The following is an 18,149-nucleotide window of genomic DNA, read 5'->3' on the forward strand; positions in this document are numbered from 1 at the left end:
ACAATAATTTAAATTAATATAATTCAATCTGGGTCATTCTTAGATGAGGCTTAACGTCGATATTGCCAATCGACTGCATTAAGTGTTGCGACTGTAGGCTACTACAGAATTGATCAAGATTCTTCTAGCTGCATGGCATGCCCTCAGCATGTGATGGGATAGGGGGTGGAACGATGTCTACTGAAGCCGTCTCAATTTTCTCTGCCTGTTGATACTTGTCCATCACCCACTAGTCAGTAAACTCACGCAGTCGGCCTTTTTGTGATTTTTCTAAGTATTTAATTTTCGGCTATTCAGTGCTGTTCCTCTCATGCAAGTTTCAAATCCTCCATGATAAAGGTACGTAAGCGTCGTGATTGTTCATATTGATCTTTGAAAACATAATAAGACAAGTGCACCTATATTAGACATGGTACTTAATTTCACACTTTCCGAGATTTAGTTTTGAAACATATTGATTGTTGAAAAATTGGTGTGAATTATTTTGGAAGCGTAATATTCCATCTTTGTCTGTTTGTTCATAATTTTTTTTATTTCTGTCTTGTTAGGTTACATTTTCGTATTCATTTAAAAAATACCCTTGCAGCACTACATATTTGCATACAAACATTAAATTACTGGAAAGAAAGCCATAAAGTTGGTATGTTTGAATTTAGTGTTTATTTTGTTATTTTTACAAATTAATGATAAAATGCTGACAACGCCTGGGTGATATAGCAGGATGAACATAAGCAACAAAGTTTTTGCCATCGAGGAGGACAAATGCAAATTAACTATAAAAATCAACCCAGTCAACGTTAGCGATTGCATATCCGCCTGAAGATGAAATATCATAAACAAACTTTTTTAATACAAGCAAAACTTTTCATGAATGTAAAAATGAATCATAAGCAACATTTTTGTAGTTTTAGCAGAAGTTTATTTTTTTGTTTTAAGCTTTATTCTCAGGTTTTCTGGCTAGGTTATAGGAAATTGTCAAATAAAAAGTCACTAAATCAGCTCTAAGTTTGAATTTTTCTTTTTCTCAAATCAAAAACAAAAATAATGACTTGGATGCTACCAAAGACAACCTTGATTATCTCTTACACTACCTAGTTGAAAACAGGGTCTTGTTTTCAATTGTGTCCTATACTATAGTAAAAATAAATGCGATTTTCTCTTTTTACAAGAGCTTGGATAAATTTTTTATTATCATACAGTTTTTTACATTTAAAACTAAATTATAATTATTTCACATACATAAATTTATTATTCGTACAAATGATGGACAAGAAAAATAAAAGAAAAAAAATGGACATGAATTTCACCAAGAAAATAAAAACTAACTTCTACCAGAGTCTTCAAAATCATGCTCAAAAAACACAATTTTATTTTAAATACTAGATGGCTCATTAAAAGATGAAAATCTTGAATTACATACACAAAAGAAAACATTTGAGGCAGCAGACTTTGTAAGCTTGTCTTCAATGTCACACACTGTTTGAAAAATAATGGTACGGTGTGCGTAAGTATCATGGTCTGTTCATACCGTGACCAGCTGCCAAAAAGTATATACAACCCAGCATTATGAGCGATTAACAGTGCTGATTCAGCAATGGTTAGGAGTAGGAGGTGCTTGTAGTGTGAAGAAGCAATCTTGACTGGCCACGGCAAATTATTAGATAGAAATTTATTTATTTAGTATTATTATTAAAATAATTCCAGAAGCATAAAATGAGTGAAAAAGCGTCAATATTTCATTCAGAGAAAGTGGATTTGGAGCTATCCAATCGTATAAATGCATATTCAGAGATTAAAATTTCAAAATTTATTCATCATATCCCATACCTCCACTTTTCCCCGGTTGTCCTATCATAGTGCTGGGGCCCTCTGGCCATGGACATCCACTGCCTTATGAAGGGGTTCAGTGCAGTCCTCGTTGGAATGTTTATTTTATCCTTTGGTAGAATTTTGTTGATTGGATTAGGAGATGTCATGATATTGTGCTTTGTGTTTGTCAATTTCTATGAGTGCTGCCTACTCTTCCTGTATTCAGTGGTGGATCCAGGATAGGAACACGGGGAGGGCTCAGTGGGAGTAATCTACCGGCAGTATAGGGGGTCCGAAAAGGTGAGAAAATTATAATAAGTTCCAGGTTCTTGCGAGGTCGGATAGCCATGCCAGAGGCACCTATATGACTTTAATGCAGTTATTTTGAAGGTCAGGTTTTTCAACCCAGTAAAAAGTTTTCCTAAATAAAAAAGATATTTTAGAGCCCTTTGAGCAAATATTTCAACTGTTTAGTTGCATCTCAATTCCTTCATGCCAAAACGCTGCCTCAAAGGTGCCCACCGCACGCCCCCCTGCTGCCACGCACGTTTCTTGATTGCTGCGACACTCTTTAGTCCCATGGATCTTCCCTCTTTCCCCTTACATGCTGACAGAGTGGATCTGGAGTGAGTGATAATGACAAGTTGGGGACAAAATGATTCATTTATCAATGCAACTTTTGAAAAAGTACACTTTAAGCAAAAAGAGGGAATCTAGGATTTTCACGAGGTAATTACTTTGAAACAACTGTATGAGATATAGTTACTTTTCAGGTCTAACAATCAAAGTTGACATTTTGTTCTCGGGAAAGCTTTTGCGGTGGGTCTCCCCATCCCCTTTCACTCAACCCCCATCTCCTTATGTTGGTTCACACCCTTTTTGTGACTGTGGTGACTGGCGTGTAGTTGCAATAGTTCTTAGGTGAATGTGAAGTTAGCTCTTGAATTAGTGAAAATATTGCCAAAATTGCAGAAAGACAGGCAACCGCCTGTAAACATATGTCAGATGTATTGTGTTGGCAGTTGTTTTTCTTTATATGCTAGCAGTGCCGGGAATTTATTTTGGATTCTTGTTTGTTTCTTCTAACGCTCTTTAATTCCCCCCTGCACTAAAATGGTGGTCGTCAGTTGATGTTGTGTTATGTACAAGGTGAAGTCCCAAATACATTTCGTAGATCACACAATCTCTCACCCTTTCTATTCCACTGCGTACCTGAACCTAACACCGCCTCCCTGCTGCGGCACGCCTGGCAGCATGGAGGCAGGGGGCGTGCGGTGGGCACCTTTGAGGCAGCGTTTCGGCATGAAGGAATCAAGATACAACTAAATGGTTGAAATTTTTTCCCAAAGACCTCTAAAATATAATTTTTACCTAAGAAAAATTTTTATTTGGGTCGAAAAACTCAACATACAAAATAACTGCATTGAGGCCCTATAGGCACGGCTATCCAAAGTCTCACAAACCTGAAACTTTTTGAAAACCTTTTCTCACCATTTCGCACATTTTGACACAACGAATTTTTAAATAAGATCATTTTGAAAAAATAAGTGCCGGCTTGTGCAATCCTAGACAATAACTGAAATTATTACTCAGGTCCAAAGTTATTTTTAAACATTTGAAAGATCATATTTACAAATTGTGGATCCACATCAATAACAATACAATCTGAATGCTTCCATGAGTATAGTAGTGATCTGATGAATACATCATTCTTTGCTCAGTTTATTGATTAAGTGACTAACAACAGAAACAAACGAGGCAGTCAATGTAATGCAGCGCATGTGCTTAAAATTACTGGACTTCCAGACAATTTTTATAAACAAAGGTATATACATAAAACATGATTCAATTGATTGGATAGATTTCAAACTTAAAATGGATTTCAAACTTAAAAAAAACTCATAATTTTCAACATCATTAGTATGTACATTTGCTTTTGTATTCATGATTTGATAATTTCATACCCAAATAGTTGATCCCGAAATGGCTTTCAGTATTTACATGATAGTTATCAATGTTATAATTCTAACAAAAATAAACGAACTCACAATTTCATTGGGTTGACGCTTCCCATGATGACAGCAATATTTAAAAAATAAGAAACTGTAAAAATAAAGTTAAGTCACTAAAGTTCCCATGATGACAGCAATATTTTAAAAAACAACAAACTGTAAAAATAAATTTATGTCCTTAAATTCCCATGATGACAGCAATATTTTTTAACATAACAATTGTAAAAATAAATTAAAGAAACTCGCTTAACAAAACATATATAATAACATAAAAGTAACAATCGACATAATTTAGAATCACTGCCCTTGATAAATGACACCTTCCTCAAGAAGGAAATCATAGAGTTTTCGGGTTTTGTTAACGTCAATCTTTATCAAGGATCGTGCCTGGACCAGCCGAAGGCCACCCTGTTTTAGGCATTCAGCCACTAAAATATTCTTAAATTCTAGGAAACTGTCGGGGACAATGCGAGCTACTGAGCACAATTCACGTTCTTTTGCAGTAAGCTTATCGCATCCAGGAAGTTTAGATATATTTAGGGGTGGAGCAGGGCGCCTACATTGGTTAACTAAATGAGGGAACTTGCCCACGCGGCCATCACATGAATTTTTCCAATTGAAAAATGGGTTCAGCAAATATTTTCTCCTTTCCCGCATAAAGTCTTCTTGGCGCTGACAATACCTATGATAAATTGATGTAACATGAAAGTTAGTGATGCCATTCCTGCGAAGCTCGTATAGTTCATTCAGGGTTGACCTGAGGTCAGCTTCAAACTTCAGGCCCTCAAATAGCTTGTCCAATTCTAAACCACGGAAATACTGGGCAAATTTAGTCAAAATTCTTATCATTTGAGAGCTAACCCCAGGGCAAGGTGAATATTGCCTCTCCCGACCACGACCACCCCAATGCATATTGGAATCATCAAAACGACGGAGCCACAAAAAATTTTTTTGAGGCTGGATGAGTCCATGCTCACCAATGATTTCATGGCGACGCTTTCTTTCTTCGAGGCGCCTATTGTAGTTGTCAATGATGGCAAAAAATAATTCACTTCCCAGTTTTCTATCCTCATCATTCCACAACGGACATGGTTCATAAATAAAACGTGAATCGACCACTGATAAATCCTGCTCTGCATCGTTATCATAATCGGTCTGAAAGTCTCCTCGAGCAGCATTATAACCAGAAAAAGCGCTATGAAGAATAGATGCTGGAGTAAATCTTGGCGGATCATGAAGACTGACTCGATTGGGAATGTACGAAGGATCAATGCGAAAAAGATGGTCGTTTTGATACACTCTAACATAATGCTCTTTCACATCTTGTGCACTGAGCACTGACCCCATGTACTTGCGAACACTCTCCCAGTCATTTGGGCCAAAAAGTAGGAGGGCATCCAACAGGTTAAACTCATCAGAAGCTGTCCATCCATCTTCAAGAACAGCCAAGTCTACTCTCATCACAAGAGTAGAATGACTGTTCTTGTGGGAGCCAAATTCCACACCATTAGCAATGCACTGCTGACAAATGACAGTGTTTTTTGAGCACACTACACAGTACCCATAAACCTCTCGCAAATGCTTTGAGCAGCCACAGCAAATAATGTCATCTGCAGCTTGGACAGCCATTACTACAGAAATGAAAATCACCTGAAATGAATCAATTCAACCATATTACAATGAGGATTTCAGCACAGTATTTTTTGCCAGCCTCAGCGATATTCAAAAACAAATTTGACAATTAAGAGACAAAATATCACGAAATACAGAAAATACAGATTTGAAACACAATATGCCCCTAGAGATGTGGTAGTAAAAGCTTATGTAGCAAAGTAATGGCCATTTTCCGGTGGTCCGCAGCCACTTTTTTTTAGCGAAGTTAACAAAATCATTTTTCATTGCAGAAACACAGTTCAAAGACGTACTTGATTGCTTGATTGGCAGGAGTGCGACGCAAACAATCATTTTTTTATGATAGGATTGATTGATAGATTTTCAAAATGCAGTCAGAGCGGTCACTTTTGGGGAGGGAGGCCCCCAGCTCGGAGGGTCAAAGAGAGGGGCCAGCGAGGGTGAGCTCGTCGAGGAAAGGGTCCCGGATTAGCGACCCTTCGGAGTGCTTCGGCAAAAGTGATGAGCGCATGGCAGGGAGGAAAAAAAGTATGTTCACAGCAGCCTGCTGTGCGAACGTACCACGTTCGTTCACAGCAGTGAATGGGTTAGACGAAATAAGAAATTAAACTTTTTTTTTTTAATCTACAAAGCTAAAGCTAAGTTACATAGTTTGTTCGCTTCATCCACTAAAATTCCATGAATATTGAAATGGGGCGGCAAAAACTTATAAAGTGGATGAATTCTGTTATTTGGGAAGCAAGATAACTAGTGACGGGAGAAGCAAGAAAGAAATTATCAGCAGAATAGCCCAGGCGAAGAGAGCATTCCACCAAAAGAGAGACCTACTTACAGCGGGAAACTTAAATATGGAAGTAAAAAAACAATTTATAAGAACCTACATCTGGAGTATGCTCCTATACGGAAGTGAGGCATGGACAATGACTGCAGCGGAGAAAGCAAGGATAGAGGCCTTTGAAATGTGGTGCTACAGAAGAATGATGAAAATCAAATGGATCGACCGAGTTAGTAACGAGGAAGTCCTAAGAAGGGTAGGAGAGAAGAGAAGCCTCGTGAAAACCTTAATAAGAAGACTGAACAACCTTATAGGCCACATCTTGAGACATGATGGCCTGATGAAGACAATCGTCGAAGGACAAGTGGAAGGCAAGAATGGAAAAGGAAGACCCCGAACAAAATATATGGAACAAGTAAAGAGAGATGTGAAAGAGAAGAAATACGTAGGTGTAAAAAGATTAGCTGATAGGAGAACTGAGTGGAGAGCTGCGTCAAACCAATCCTAGGATTGTTGACCAGTGATGATGATTGAAAATCCATATAAATCATTGATATAACTTTAAATAAAACTTCCCAAGTTTCCCAAACCTCGCAACTTTGGAAAGAAAGTACTTGTCCAGCTACACAAGTGTGTTGCGGAAGACATTTATCTGTAGTCAGTAATACTGTAACGTGCAGACGTTGAAATCTGCTGCCTGAGCATGTAGAACAATTGGTTTTTCTGCATGAGAATTAGAGAGGATCAAATATTACATGATACCTTTACGTATACAATCTTAATTACAATTGTACAAATATCTTTATTGAGGTTTCTTCAGGGCAGTTTGGATACATACTTTGACAGCATATTACTGGAGGTTAATTCATTTCAATTGTGCTTATGGAACAGTTTAAGGCACATTAATTTTCATTCATCTCCTAATTGTGACTCAATTGCCATCAACGTTCCTCGTTATCTTTCCCTTTTTACATCAAACTAAGCATTCAAAATAGAAAATTTGTAAGGGGATTGAAAAATATGAGAATATGATGGAGATTGCTGTATCGCCAAGTTCAAGAGTTACCATACTCGACTCGACTCAATACTTGCGAGTAGTTTTCAACTCGACTCGAGGTCAAAAAGAACTACTCCCACATCCCTAATAGGGATACATAGGAATCCCTTCATATTAACAGCATAATGTTCATTATTGATTTCATGAATCAGATTAGTCTTTACCCAGCCTTATATTCGTGGTATTTGTGGTAAAGGGTAAGTTGATAAGTGCTTTTACTGAATGCCTAATACTGCAGGTATTCCTGAAGTTAAAAGTAAGATTTATCTCCTCAAATCAAGTCTAAAATCACTCATTGGGCTTTTAAAACCAAATTAAAAATACCTTCTATAAGTGGTACTCAAAGTTACTGAAAAATTCAATTGCTACACAACTTCTGTAATTATGTTTTTTCTTATCTCTGTATTCTTCAATGACTATGTAGATTGTATTCTACGATTCATTCAATGTAGGTAAACTTAACAAAACCCATGGGTATGTGTATCCAAATGGTGTGGATGAGGCTTTTTAATTCAGTACTATGATTGTGATCATCATCATCATCATCACTGGTCAACCATCCTAGGATTGGTTTGACGCAGGTCTCCACTCAGTTCTCCTATCAGCTAATCTATTCACAATGATTGTGATAGTTAATAGAACGTTTTCCTCAGAATTTTATATATTTTAATTACTTCCCTGTCCATCGGTATTCTCTTTCAGTTTTCTGTGTCGACTTGCCAAGACTTTACACGTTTATGCACGTTGTATCCCAAAATAACATAAATATTCGTGAAAGACCGCAGAAACATTCCGCTGTGCACAGTGATAATGTCACCTACATTGCTTCTGTGACAACCTATAGACGTTGACTTTTACCTCTAAATTACCACAGGGTAACTATAATTAAATATTTAAAATACCGTTCCCCACTACAAAAGATTTTAACTAATAGCACTCCTCCGTTATGACTGTGACTTATTATATACCAAGGTATGCAAACAGTTGACGCTGAAATGCAACACCTTCAATTTGATTAATACACATGTTTGAGAACGTCTTTAAGCTATATGTATCACTATAAAATGTTAGGTGCATATGAACTTGGTAACTAGTAACCACTTTCACTGTGATTAAGATCATTTTTGCCATAAATTAATTCATTCTCACTGAAATTACATACACAAATATACAGGGAACTTGCCCTCAAGGTTAGGTGGTGCCTCTACCGACCTCAACAAGAAATGACTTCATTAATTGACCATGCCTGGGCGAACAGTTTCCAGACCTTCTCTTTTTCTAAGACCGTGGTCTATACTGCAAATACCATAATCTCTTTTAGATGACCTTGGAAGCCAAATTTTTGATACACAAGGATTTTTAACGGCTCATTCGGGCGTTATTTCTCTGGGGCGATGGAAACCATAACCTTAGAAAAATTATAGAAAATCTTCCGTTTGATATAGATATTCCATAGTTCATAATTCTGGATTGAGGATCATCTGCAATAGTTGAAATTAATACCTTATAAACAGTAATGCTCATTATTTAAACTTATTATTAGAGATACGTGAAATTTGCGTGATGCGATATCCCGAAATAATGCAAAATAGCACGACATCAGTAAATAAAAACGAAATATTGCCTTTTTCACCAATTTCAAGTGAATTAACAAAAAAATCACATCTAGTGAGTCATAATATATTAACCCCTAAGCCTTAATTGTTTAACGCTGCTGACGTTCATTCAATCTCTCTCACTACGATTCCAAGGTCAATTGGTTTGTTTTGTCTCGCGCATATCGCATTCGCATGATATCGCGCAATATTGTGATGTCTCTGCCAGAATTTGCCGTTAAATTTATCACAGCCTCTCTTTTCGATTCATATTTATAAATCTGGAAATTCTCCAAATTATCTAAAATGATGTGTTTTCTCTCCTGAATAATTAGATATTCTGAATCAATGAAGTGCTGAAAGAGATTTAACGTGGCCACGAAAGAGCAGAGATATAAGCTCACGCGCACAGCACACACAACCATCTCAAACAGTTTCATTACCAAGGTTGTAAATACATGGGTTCATATGGAGTTATTCACCAGAGTAAAAAAGGTGTGAGAAACTAGTGCTAGGTCATCGTATGACTGAGGGTCGTATAACTGAGGTTCTACTGTATTACCTGGCATTCTCGCAGATGGTGCGGCATTTTGGAGCAGATGACACGTGTGCCAACAGAATACCGGTTGTGTTCAGCTTCTATGAAGGCATCATCATCTGTCATTGCCACTGTGACCTCAGTACATTGCCAACTGCTAAGTTTTTACTCATGATAACTAACTCACCCCACCTAACTTTCCATTTATGGATATATTAAATATACCGGTCACACACACAGATTTTTACTGGTATTTCAATGGGACTCCAACATGCGTTTTAATTTGTACACTTTAATGGAAATATGTGCTCTTTCAAGTGAAATTGCTGCATAAAACTGCCTATCTTTCTCGACTTACACTATTGCACTCCAAGAATAATATCTACCATAAAGTCAGAAAATTATGGATTTCTTTAAAAAACATACTCCACATGCATCAATTCTGGCGTTCCATTAATTTCAGACTGTAGCGGTAGTAAGCGATGAGGCTCTATGCAGAATGGATGAGAAAAACAATTATTTCAATTAGAAATACGTAGTGTGAAAATCACGCGGCAATAGCCTCGTTATTTAATGACATATAATAAAAAAATTGGTTGTCATCGACATAGGAGAGGTACTTAAGGTGAATAAAGCCAGATTGAGAAATTTACTCCACTTGCGTCCTAAAGCACACAGAATGCATATTAACTCTAAACAACGAAACCCCTCTCAGTGAAGTCACAGTTTTTTCAGTCCCATAAAATTCGTCATATGACGTTTTACTGGATTTACAGTAGAACCTCGATCCATCGTTTTTTAGGGGGATGGATGAAAAGAACGATAAATGTGGGTAAACGATCAATGCGGGAATGTTTGGCTAGGTTGCCTATGTCCCAGGAAATGCTGGATTTTGGTGAGTAATTACGATATTCATCATGGGATTCAAACAAGATTTTAGCTGATTACAGGAATATTAGTACTTTACCGAAACACTTAGGTCGTATTGTTGATTCGGCTTATATCTCTTTCAAATATCCTAAAGGAACACGCCACCTTGCTAAAAAATGTTTGCACTCCATTCGGCATTTGCACTGCTATTATAGATTTCTGTCTGATGTAAAAATTCTCATCCATGAAATGCCATTTCAAGAACACGTATTTACGAGAGCAATGTGCATGTTATGCCTAAAACAATGGCTTTCGCCGATGCAGTGATTGGTTTTGAGATGGATCACAAAGGCCAAAAATGGTTTATTATTTGAAATGTCCTTTCCAGCAATTAAATTTTTAATATAATTGTGGCAATGATGTTAAGCTGAACAACGTTGAGTTTTAATCATCAGCGGCATGCCCACCTGATCCTCGGCTTCATCCCACTTCTGGTTTTCACTGGATATCTCGCTCTACCCCCACCCTTGCCTTCATGTCAGCAGACAACCCAAGGCACTGCAATACTCACGTGCTTCTAGCCCGGATTCTTTTCTTCATTTTCAATTATTTTCAGTCCGTCTTTTAAAGTTCTCACTTGTTTACTCGGAAGGGCCATGGTCCGAAGACGAATAAAAGAAAACTAATAAAAATGAAACCGGACTTCATTGAACCCACACGGAAAACACTTACTGGTTTGAAGTCAACCCACCCTAGAAAGCACGGAACCACTCGTACGAGGTGAAGTTCGGCACTAATGCTATTGTGTACGGCGTAAGCAGAGCATACTGCAGAGGGTGAAGCATGACCATATGACTGCGCAATGAAATTTTTTGTCCTATATAGAAGGCAACTTACCCAATCATTTCTAACAATAAGTACTGTAGCTCTAGGTGAGCAGATGAATTCTGATTGGTAGTAGGGAGAAACAAAATATCCCGAGAAGATATCGCCTTGCTAGCAACTCTGACAAGTTAGACTTGTAGCATAACTAGTAAATTGTAACCTGATGTCTTCCTAATACAATCCCTGTGCAAGCTGGGACCTTTTGCTTGATTTCCGAGAAGAGGAAAGCGTGAGAGGGCAGGAGGTGAGTGCTAAATGGAGGGGGATAGCCGATCTTGGGAAATGCACTGATGCTACTATCCCACGGCACTCAGCTTCTCCCTATGGTAGTTCAATCTCCTGGGGAAGATTTCAACTATGTGTCTGTCGTCATTAGCCACAAATAACACATTGTAAACACTTCGTCTCATTTTCATCAAATGATGGATGTGGGAAAATCATAAGACGGGACCACGATCTTCAAACGATCAATGCGGGAAAACGATACTTTGGGGAACGATAGACGCAGCAAAAAATTACATTTTCTTTATGGACAATGCATCAAACCAATCTTATTACATTGTCTACTTGGGACCAGGAATGGCAAACGATGAATGTGGGAAAACGATCAATGCAGGAACAATAGAACGGGGTTCCTCTGCAGTTCATTTAGATAGTTTTACATCACTTAAGTTATTTGGAGTATTACATCCTTTGTCTGTATCACCATGATTATGCGTTTTGGTCCTGCCATCTGTCAGAATTTTTAAACAATTCATCAGATGCTACATATGGAGTATGTTTCTCTATGTAAGCGAGGCTTGGATGTTGACAGCAGCAGAGAAGTCAAGAGTGGAAGCATTCGAAATGTGGTGCTACCAAAGAATGATGAAGATAAAATGGATAGACCATGTAAGTAACAAGGTAGTGCTAAGAAGAGTGGGAGAAAAGAGAAGCCTCCTAAAAACCTTAAGCAGAAGACGGGACAACTTAGTTGGCCACATTTTGAAGCACGACGGCCTGAAGAAGACTACCGTAGAGGAACAGGTGGAAGGGAAGAAGGGCAAGGGAAGGCCCCGAATGAGTTACATTGGACAGGTTATCAAGGACATAAAAGAAAAGAAATAAAAGTTTGGGAGAGACAAATGGAGAGCTGTGTCAAACCAATCTTAGGATTGTTGACTAATGATGAAGAGTATGACAAACGATTGGGAAAACTCTGACTACAACCAAGAAGTAATTGTTGCAATTTCTTTTTATAAATCAGAGGCGATATAAGGAATAGAGTACTCGATTATATACCTACACTGTTTGAGAGTAAGTCCGAAAATTGTCAAACCAAGATGGTGGAATTCTGACCACGCTTATAACTCGAATACAGCGCCTCCAGATTTTTGCAACCTCCTAGGAAAAGTGGACATTCTGATATCTACAAAATATCTAGAAGATATTACAAGATATTTTTTAGACATTAGCTGAAGACGTTCCAGATATTTTGTAGACATCTACAAGATATTTTGTGCTATGTGGGTCCTTCCGAGGACAGCAATATTTTTTCAGTTCCAGCTGCGTCGCAGGCACAGCTAGATCTGCTCATCACAATTGTGAGTTATAGCAAAATTGCAATGCAGTGTTGCATTCTTCAGGATAACAACACTTTTTGATACCTTACATAGGCTTATCAACTTATAAACAAGGTCTCGGAACACATCTTATTCATATATTGAGGACTTACTGTACTCAGTAAGATATGAGCACTCGATTGCGTCATGCAACAGCCAAGTTTGTGCTTCAGATATCGATGTGTTTGACACCGAATGGTCATGACTATTCTGTGCTCGTTTTTCATACGTTTGAGTGTGTTTTAATCATGTACATCATAGACATGACTCTGAACAGTGGCGGCTGGTGTTATATAACATCCAGGGTGTGCATTACAGAAGATATATGATGATGAAAAAGGACATGAAATTCAAATAAATGCTGCTGAATGGCACTGAATGAATAGACGGTCTAGGATCCTGAGCACAGGTAGTGTAGGTGGCAACTACACCGCTAGACTACCTGCAAGCTCCTCACCAAATATGCAGATGGGCACTTGCATTGTGTTGAATCTGCTCCCAGCACCCATTTAAACATGGCATCCCCCCCCCCCCCCCCCCCCCGCTTACCTTGTCCCACCCGAGCACCCATTAGTGATCACGTAAACCAAATATACAGCCGGCGCGATGCCACGGGATCGCACATACAGTAAAACTTTGATTTTACGCAGTTGGGGGGACCGAAATATGGGCACTGTGTAAAATCAAGAGTTGGAAATGAGGAGGAGTATAGTTTTCAGGATAACACTTGCTCATTATTTTTAGAAGACTTAGTCATACCTTTTTGTACCTATAGTTCTGATTTAAGCCAGAACCGGAACCAGAGAAAGTCTCATATGTGAGGTTTTATGGCAAATGAGCATGAAATCCTTTACAATCGCATCAGATATATGTTTCTTGGATCGAATTATTCATTTGAGGTCTAGAAAATGAAGCCTAATAATCTTATTTACTCACAAGCAACACCACAGATGACGTGTTACCTTAAGAGAAACAACGTTGCATTCCTGAACAATGTTTCCCATGGTTGAACAACATGGTTGAATTGCCAGCATTTCTGGCACTAAGATTACTCCTGTTACCCAGGAGAAATTTTGAAATGGTGATACTAAATGCTCACAGAGAAGCTACCGTATATCTCCGAATATAGTCCCCCCTTTTTTTCCAAAAATGGCCGCGGAAAAGTAAGGGGGGGGACTATAATCGAGTGTAATCCAATTTAGCATACTAAAGGTGACCATAAAGTAATAAATAACGGCATAATGGCTAATGTTCTCGTAGTCTTTCTATTTGAGTATATTTATGAGGATTATAATCGGAGATATTAGTAAATACTGTCACGTTTTACCGGAAATTAAGACAATTTTTACCACAAATGTTGTACAGATACGATTATTCCGATTCAAATAGCATATCGAATATGCGTTTTCACGGAATCCATCGGGTAGCCGCTAATTTTTCTTGGAAAAGTATTGTTAGAATAATTCAATCGACACTGATCACTTAATGACGCAAAACAGTAAATAATTAAAATGAAAACTAAACACACACTATCATTACATTAATCGAACACTAGAATTGAATCAATAGTATATGTACCCGTCGCTCATTTAATAACTACACGATTTAAATAATTACGAAAAATAAACAGATAAAGTGAACCTTTCGTGACGATTTAGCATTTCATTGCGTCCGTAGCTACTATACGTCCGTGCGGTTCGTGTTTACAACCACTGCCTTTACCGCCTTCACAGAACAAGAATGCGCAATAGGTGATGCATTTGTTTCTGAAAAGGCGCAATAATCGAAGACTTTAAACCAGAAGCGCCGGCATTACTGCATTTGATCGAAATACAGCGACTCAGCATCGAAAGTGTAATCAATTTATTGAGGAATATCTTCAATTCGTCAGGGTAAATAGGATCGATAAATTACGTCGCATAACGTTTCACAATTATTTCCGCGATATTTTCTTTATTAAAAATAATTTTACGTTCAACAGTGAGGTGATGGATCAAGTAGAAAGATGAGGATCAATCCTGCCGCAGATTAGAGGCCTTCAAAGACGGAGTTTCGATGCCAATTTAAAAATAGCCGTTGCAGAATACGCCGTAAATCATAGTATTTACAGCGCTAGCAAAGCGCTAATACATCGCGGAAGTCATTTCGGGGGTCTCGATGCGGCAGATTCAAAGAATTAGAGGAAAATATCGTCGAATTTGTGCGCAAATGCAGAGCAGAAGCTCTTTGTGTAACTTATGCAATGATTCGCGACGAGGCATTGAAAATTGATATAATTTATTTTCAGTTTTAATGTTTGTTGGAAAAAGTTTATTTCTTAATTTTATTACTTTGATATTTGTAAGTCCTGTAGTTTAATTGTTTTGCTTAGCAGGCATTTGATAGCAATATTTTTATAATATTTATAATTTATTTAACACAATTTTATTTAGATTTCCTAAATTCTTCAGGTCACTTGGATTTGTGATGACTTGATGGGTGTGTTACACTGGATCTAAGGAAGTTTCAGGGCCAAATGCAATACTGTTTATGGGCTTTAAGTTAAAGTTTATATATTGACATTGTCTGTAGTCATTTGGAAATCAAAAATATTAATAATTTGTGAAGGTTTAAAAAATACAATAGCCTTGGATACTTAAAAAATTATCTCATTTCTTCATTACATCTGGTTAAGGAACTATAAATTACTGATACATGCAATGGATCACAACATGTTTTAGGTATAGTTATTTTGTTGTGATGGAAAATATGTGAACAGATTTGCTCTTAATCTTCACAGAAAATAATAGTTTTTATCGAATCTAGAATCTTAACTTGCTAACCACAGAAAAATTGCCTTCCTTTACATTTTAAAATTTTTCCCAAAACTGAGGTCTCAAAATTGGGGGGGGGGACTATATTCGGAGATATACAGTAATTTTCGAAAATATTCTCATTAAAAGCAGTTTTCAGGATATCCGTTTAACCACCTGCAGACAAACAAAGATTGGATATTGAAGAAATGAGATATCTGAGGATAGTCATCCAAATTAACCCCATTAACAGGGAGCAAAATTTCGCTTATACATCACAAAGGCTTTACACCTTGTGGGCCTGGATTCAAGCCCTGGCAGTAGCAGAAACCTATCAGAGATGGCCCTATCCCTACTTGAGTGTAATGTGGAGGGCACTTCCAATGCACCACTCTGTCCATCAGATGGGATGTTATGTCCTGGTCCCTTGTGAGCTTATCATTACAACCTGACTAATGCCAACATGGGTTCCTATCCCCCCAACCCCTACTTCATGGCGCTAATGACCCCAGCTGTCGGTTACCTCCTTCCATATAGCATACCATAGATAAAACGGAGCACACAGGGCCCGGAATGTTCGGAAATTCAGATTTTTTCCTGTGTTTAGATCACCTTTTTTAAGTGAGCCATTTAAATAACCGCACAACTACCGTCATGCCGCCACAGATGAGTAAAAAAATGATTAATAGTCAGGAACAATTTTCCCACTTTATAATTTTTACGCATTAATAAAGCATTTTCCCATGAAATTTTGGCATTAGTAGATTGAATCTACCGGGGATAGCTTCTCTGGGTGCGGTCCAATGAATGCTACTTTTGCTACCAGACGCTACTGACGGAAGTGCTCCGGAGCTCCGGTCCATAGGCACTACGTTCGCTACGAGAATTTCTTTTCGGACCGGTCAGGAGCGAAGTCAAAATGGCGGAAATGAAAGAGGGTGGGCAAACTGGGATTTTGAAATCGAAGAATGGTTTTAAATGCGAATTGAGGCGATATTGGTCATTAAATATTAATAAATATGTTCGAATATCATTTAAATATATTTTATTTTCCAGTATCGAGGTTCCACAAAGTAAAGCAAGAATCTTTGGACCGTATTTCTCACACCTACCCTTCTAATTGAAACTCATTACCCTAGTAAAGGAAAAAGTAGGTACTCTACCGTTTTCTCACTTGAAACATTAACTTATTATGGATAACAGCTATTATAAAACATTAATCCATTCCATTTTTATCCTATTTCTCTTCAGATTTTAATTTATGGCATGAGTTGATGTGTCGATATATGTTCTTACAATCCTTTCTTATAGTACATGCCCCTTTTAATAATTTTATGTTGCCTTTTGAATGTAAAGGTTGCTTCCAGAGACATTTGAGTTCATTTTGGGGAGATACAAGAATGTCTACGGAGATACAGTGCTTGCTATATATTTATTTAAATCACTATTAAATTTACATCTATTTACTATGAGAGCCTACTCCGTTACTTCGTAGTCACCTTTACAGAAAGAAGGCATGCACATTCAGCGTCCAACAGCTGCAACGTTAGTAAGCTCTCCATTGCCTCAGTGAATTCCCTTCGAATTTCCGCCAAAAAATGACTCGCTCCTCCGCGACCCAAGTTTTCAGGGGAGCGTCTGGAGGGAGGCGGGAAACGGGTGTGTGACGTTTTCCGTGACGTCACACCTTAACCTGTAGCGCTCCGTAGCGAATAACGGACCGCCTGGGAGCTCGTCTGTGGCGCTACGAAGCATTGGTAGCGTTCAACGGACCGCACCCTTTGTCGTCATTCTTCCGCGAATTCAGCGCCGGGACCTTCGACTCACTAGCCGACGTGTGACTCATCTTCATGTAATATTTTGCTTCCCCGTATCTGATACCGGACACTTTTTGTATTTCGATTTAATGGTACTAAGCCATTCCTGAGTTTAAAGGGAGTGCCTTATCACTCGCGTCTTGAATTTGACTTCAATGATTACATGACGATTGACGATGCGAGTTATCCTCCCAGGGCATAATCTCCCATTCCGTTAAAAATAAACGATTGTCACCCTAGCAGCGTTAAGCTAATAGCTATTCAAGTTCCAACCATGTTTAATTTAAACCCACTGACAATGAGATACAAGTTGAGTCAGTTCTGATAAGCGCGCCGCGCAAGCAACTTTCTCTCGCCTCCATTCGTCCCGCAGATGTGGGGTTAGCCTGCGGAATGAGACAATGCATGCTGCTTTTACCATCGTGTTGAATCACCATCGACTTACGTCCATACTAGAAGTACGACTATCTTTTTTGGATCACCTTGGAAGCAAAAATTTTGGCGCGGGAGGATTTTTAACGACTCATTTCGCCGTTATATTTCGCTGGGGCGACGGAAAACATAGCGTTGGCAATTTTTCTAGAAAACCTTCCGTCAGGGATAGATATTCCGTAGTTCATAATTCCGGATTAACGACAATCTACTGTAATTACAATAAATACGTTATAAACAGCGTCGATCAATAAGTCGAATAATAAACGAAAGGTGATAATGTTAATATCTCCGACGATCATCTGTCTTAATAAAAGTAGTTACGCATACACGG

General features: G+C 38.2%; 1 protein-coding gene across 4 annotated transcripts in view; it reads right to left on the minus strand.

Moving 5' to 3' along the window:
- Positions 1-995: 995 nt before the first annotated feature.
- Positions 996-18,149, minus strand: part of LOC124170558 (transcriptional adapter 2-alpha) — a 29,190-nt gene continuing 12,036 nt past the window's right edge. For all 4 annotated transcript variants that reach the window (XM_046549355.1, XM_046549353.1, XM_046549357.1 and 1 more), the window contains one exon: positions 996-5,471. In XM_046549355.1, the coding sequence (XP_046405311.1) occupies positions 4,119-5,450 (1,332 nt within the window). In that variant the 5' untranslated portion in view covers positions 5,451-5,471 and the 3' untranslated portion in view covers positions 996-4,118. The remainder of the gene's footprint in view (positions 5,472-18,149) is intronic.

The sequence above is a fragment of the Ischnura elegans genome, chromosome X, assembly GCF_921293095.1.
Source record: "Ischnura elegans chromosome X, ioIscEleg1.1, whole genome shotgun sequence".
NCBI classification, from domain to species: domain Eukaryota; kingdom Metazoa; phylum Arthropoda; class Insecta; order Odonata; family Coenagrionidae; genus Ischnura; species Ischnura elegans.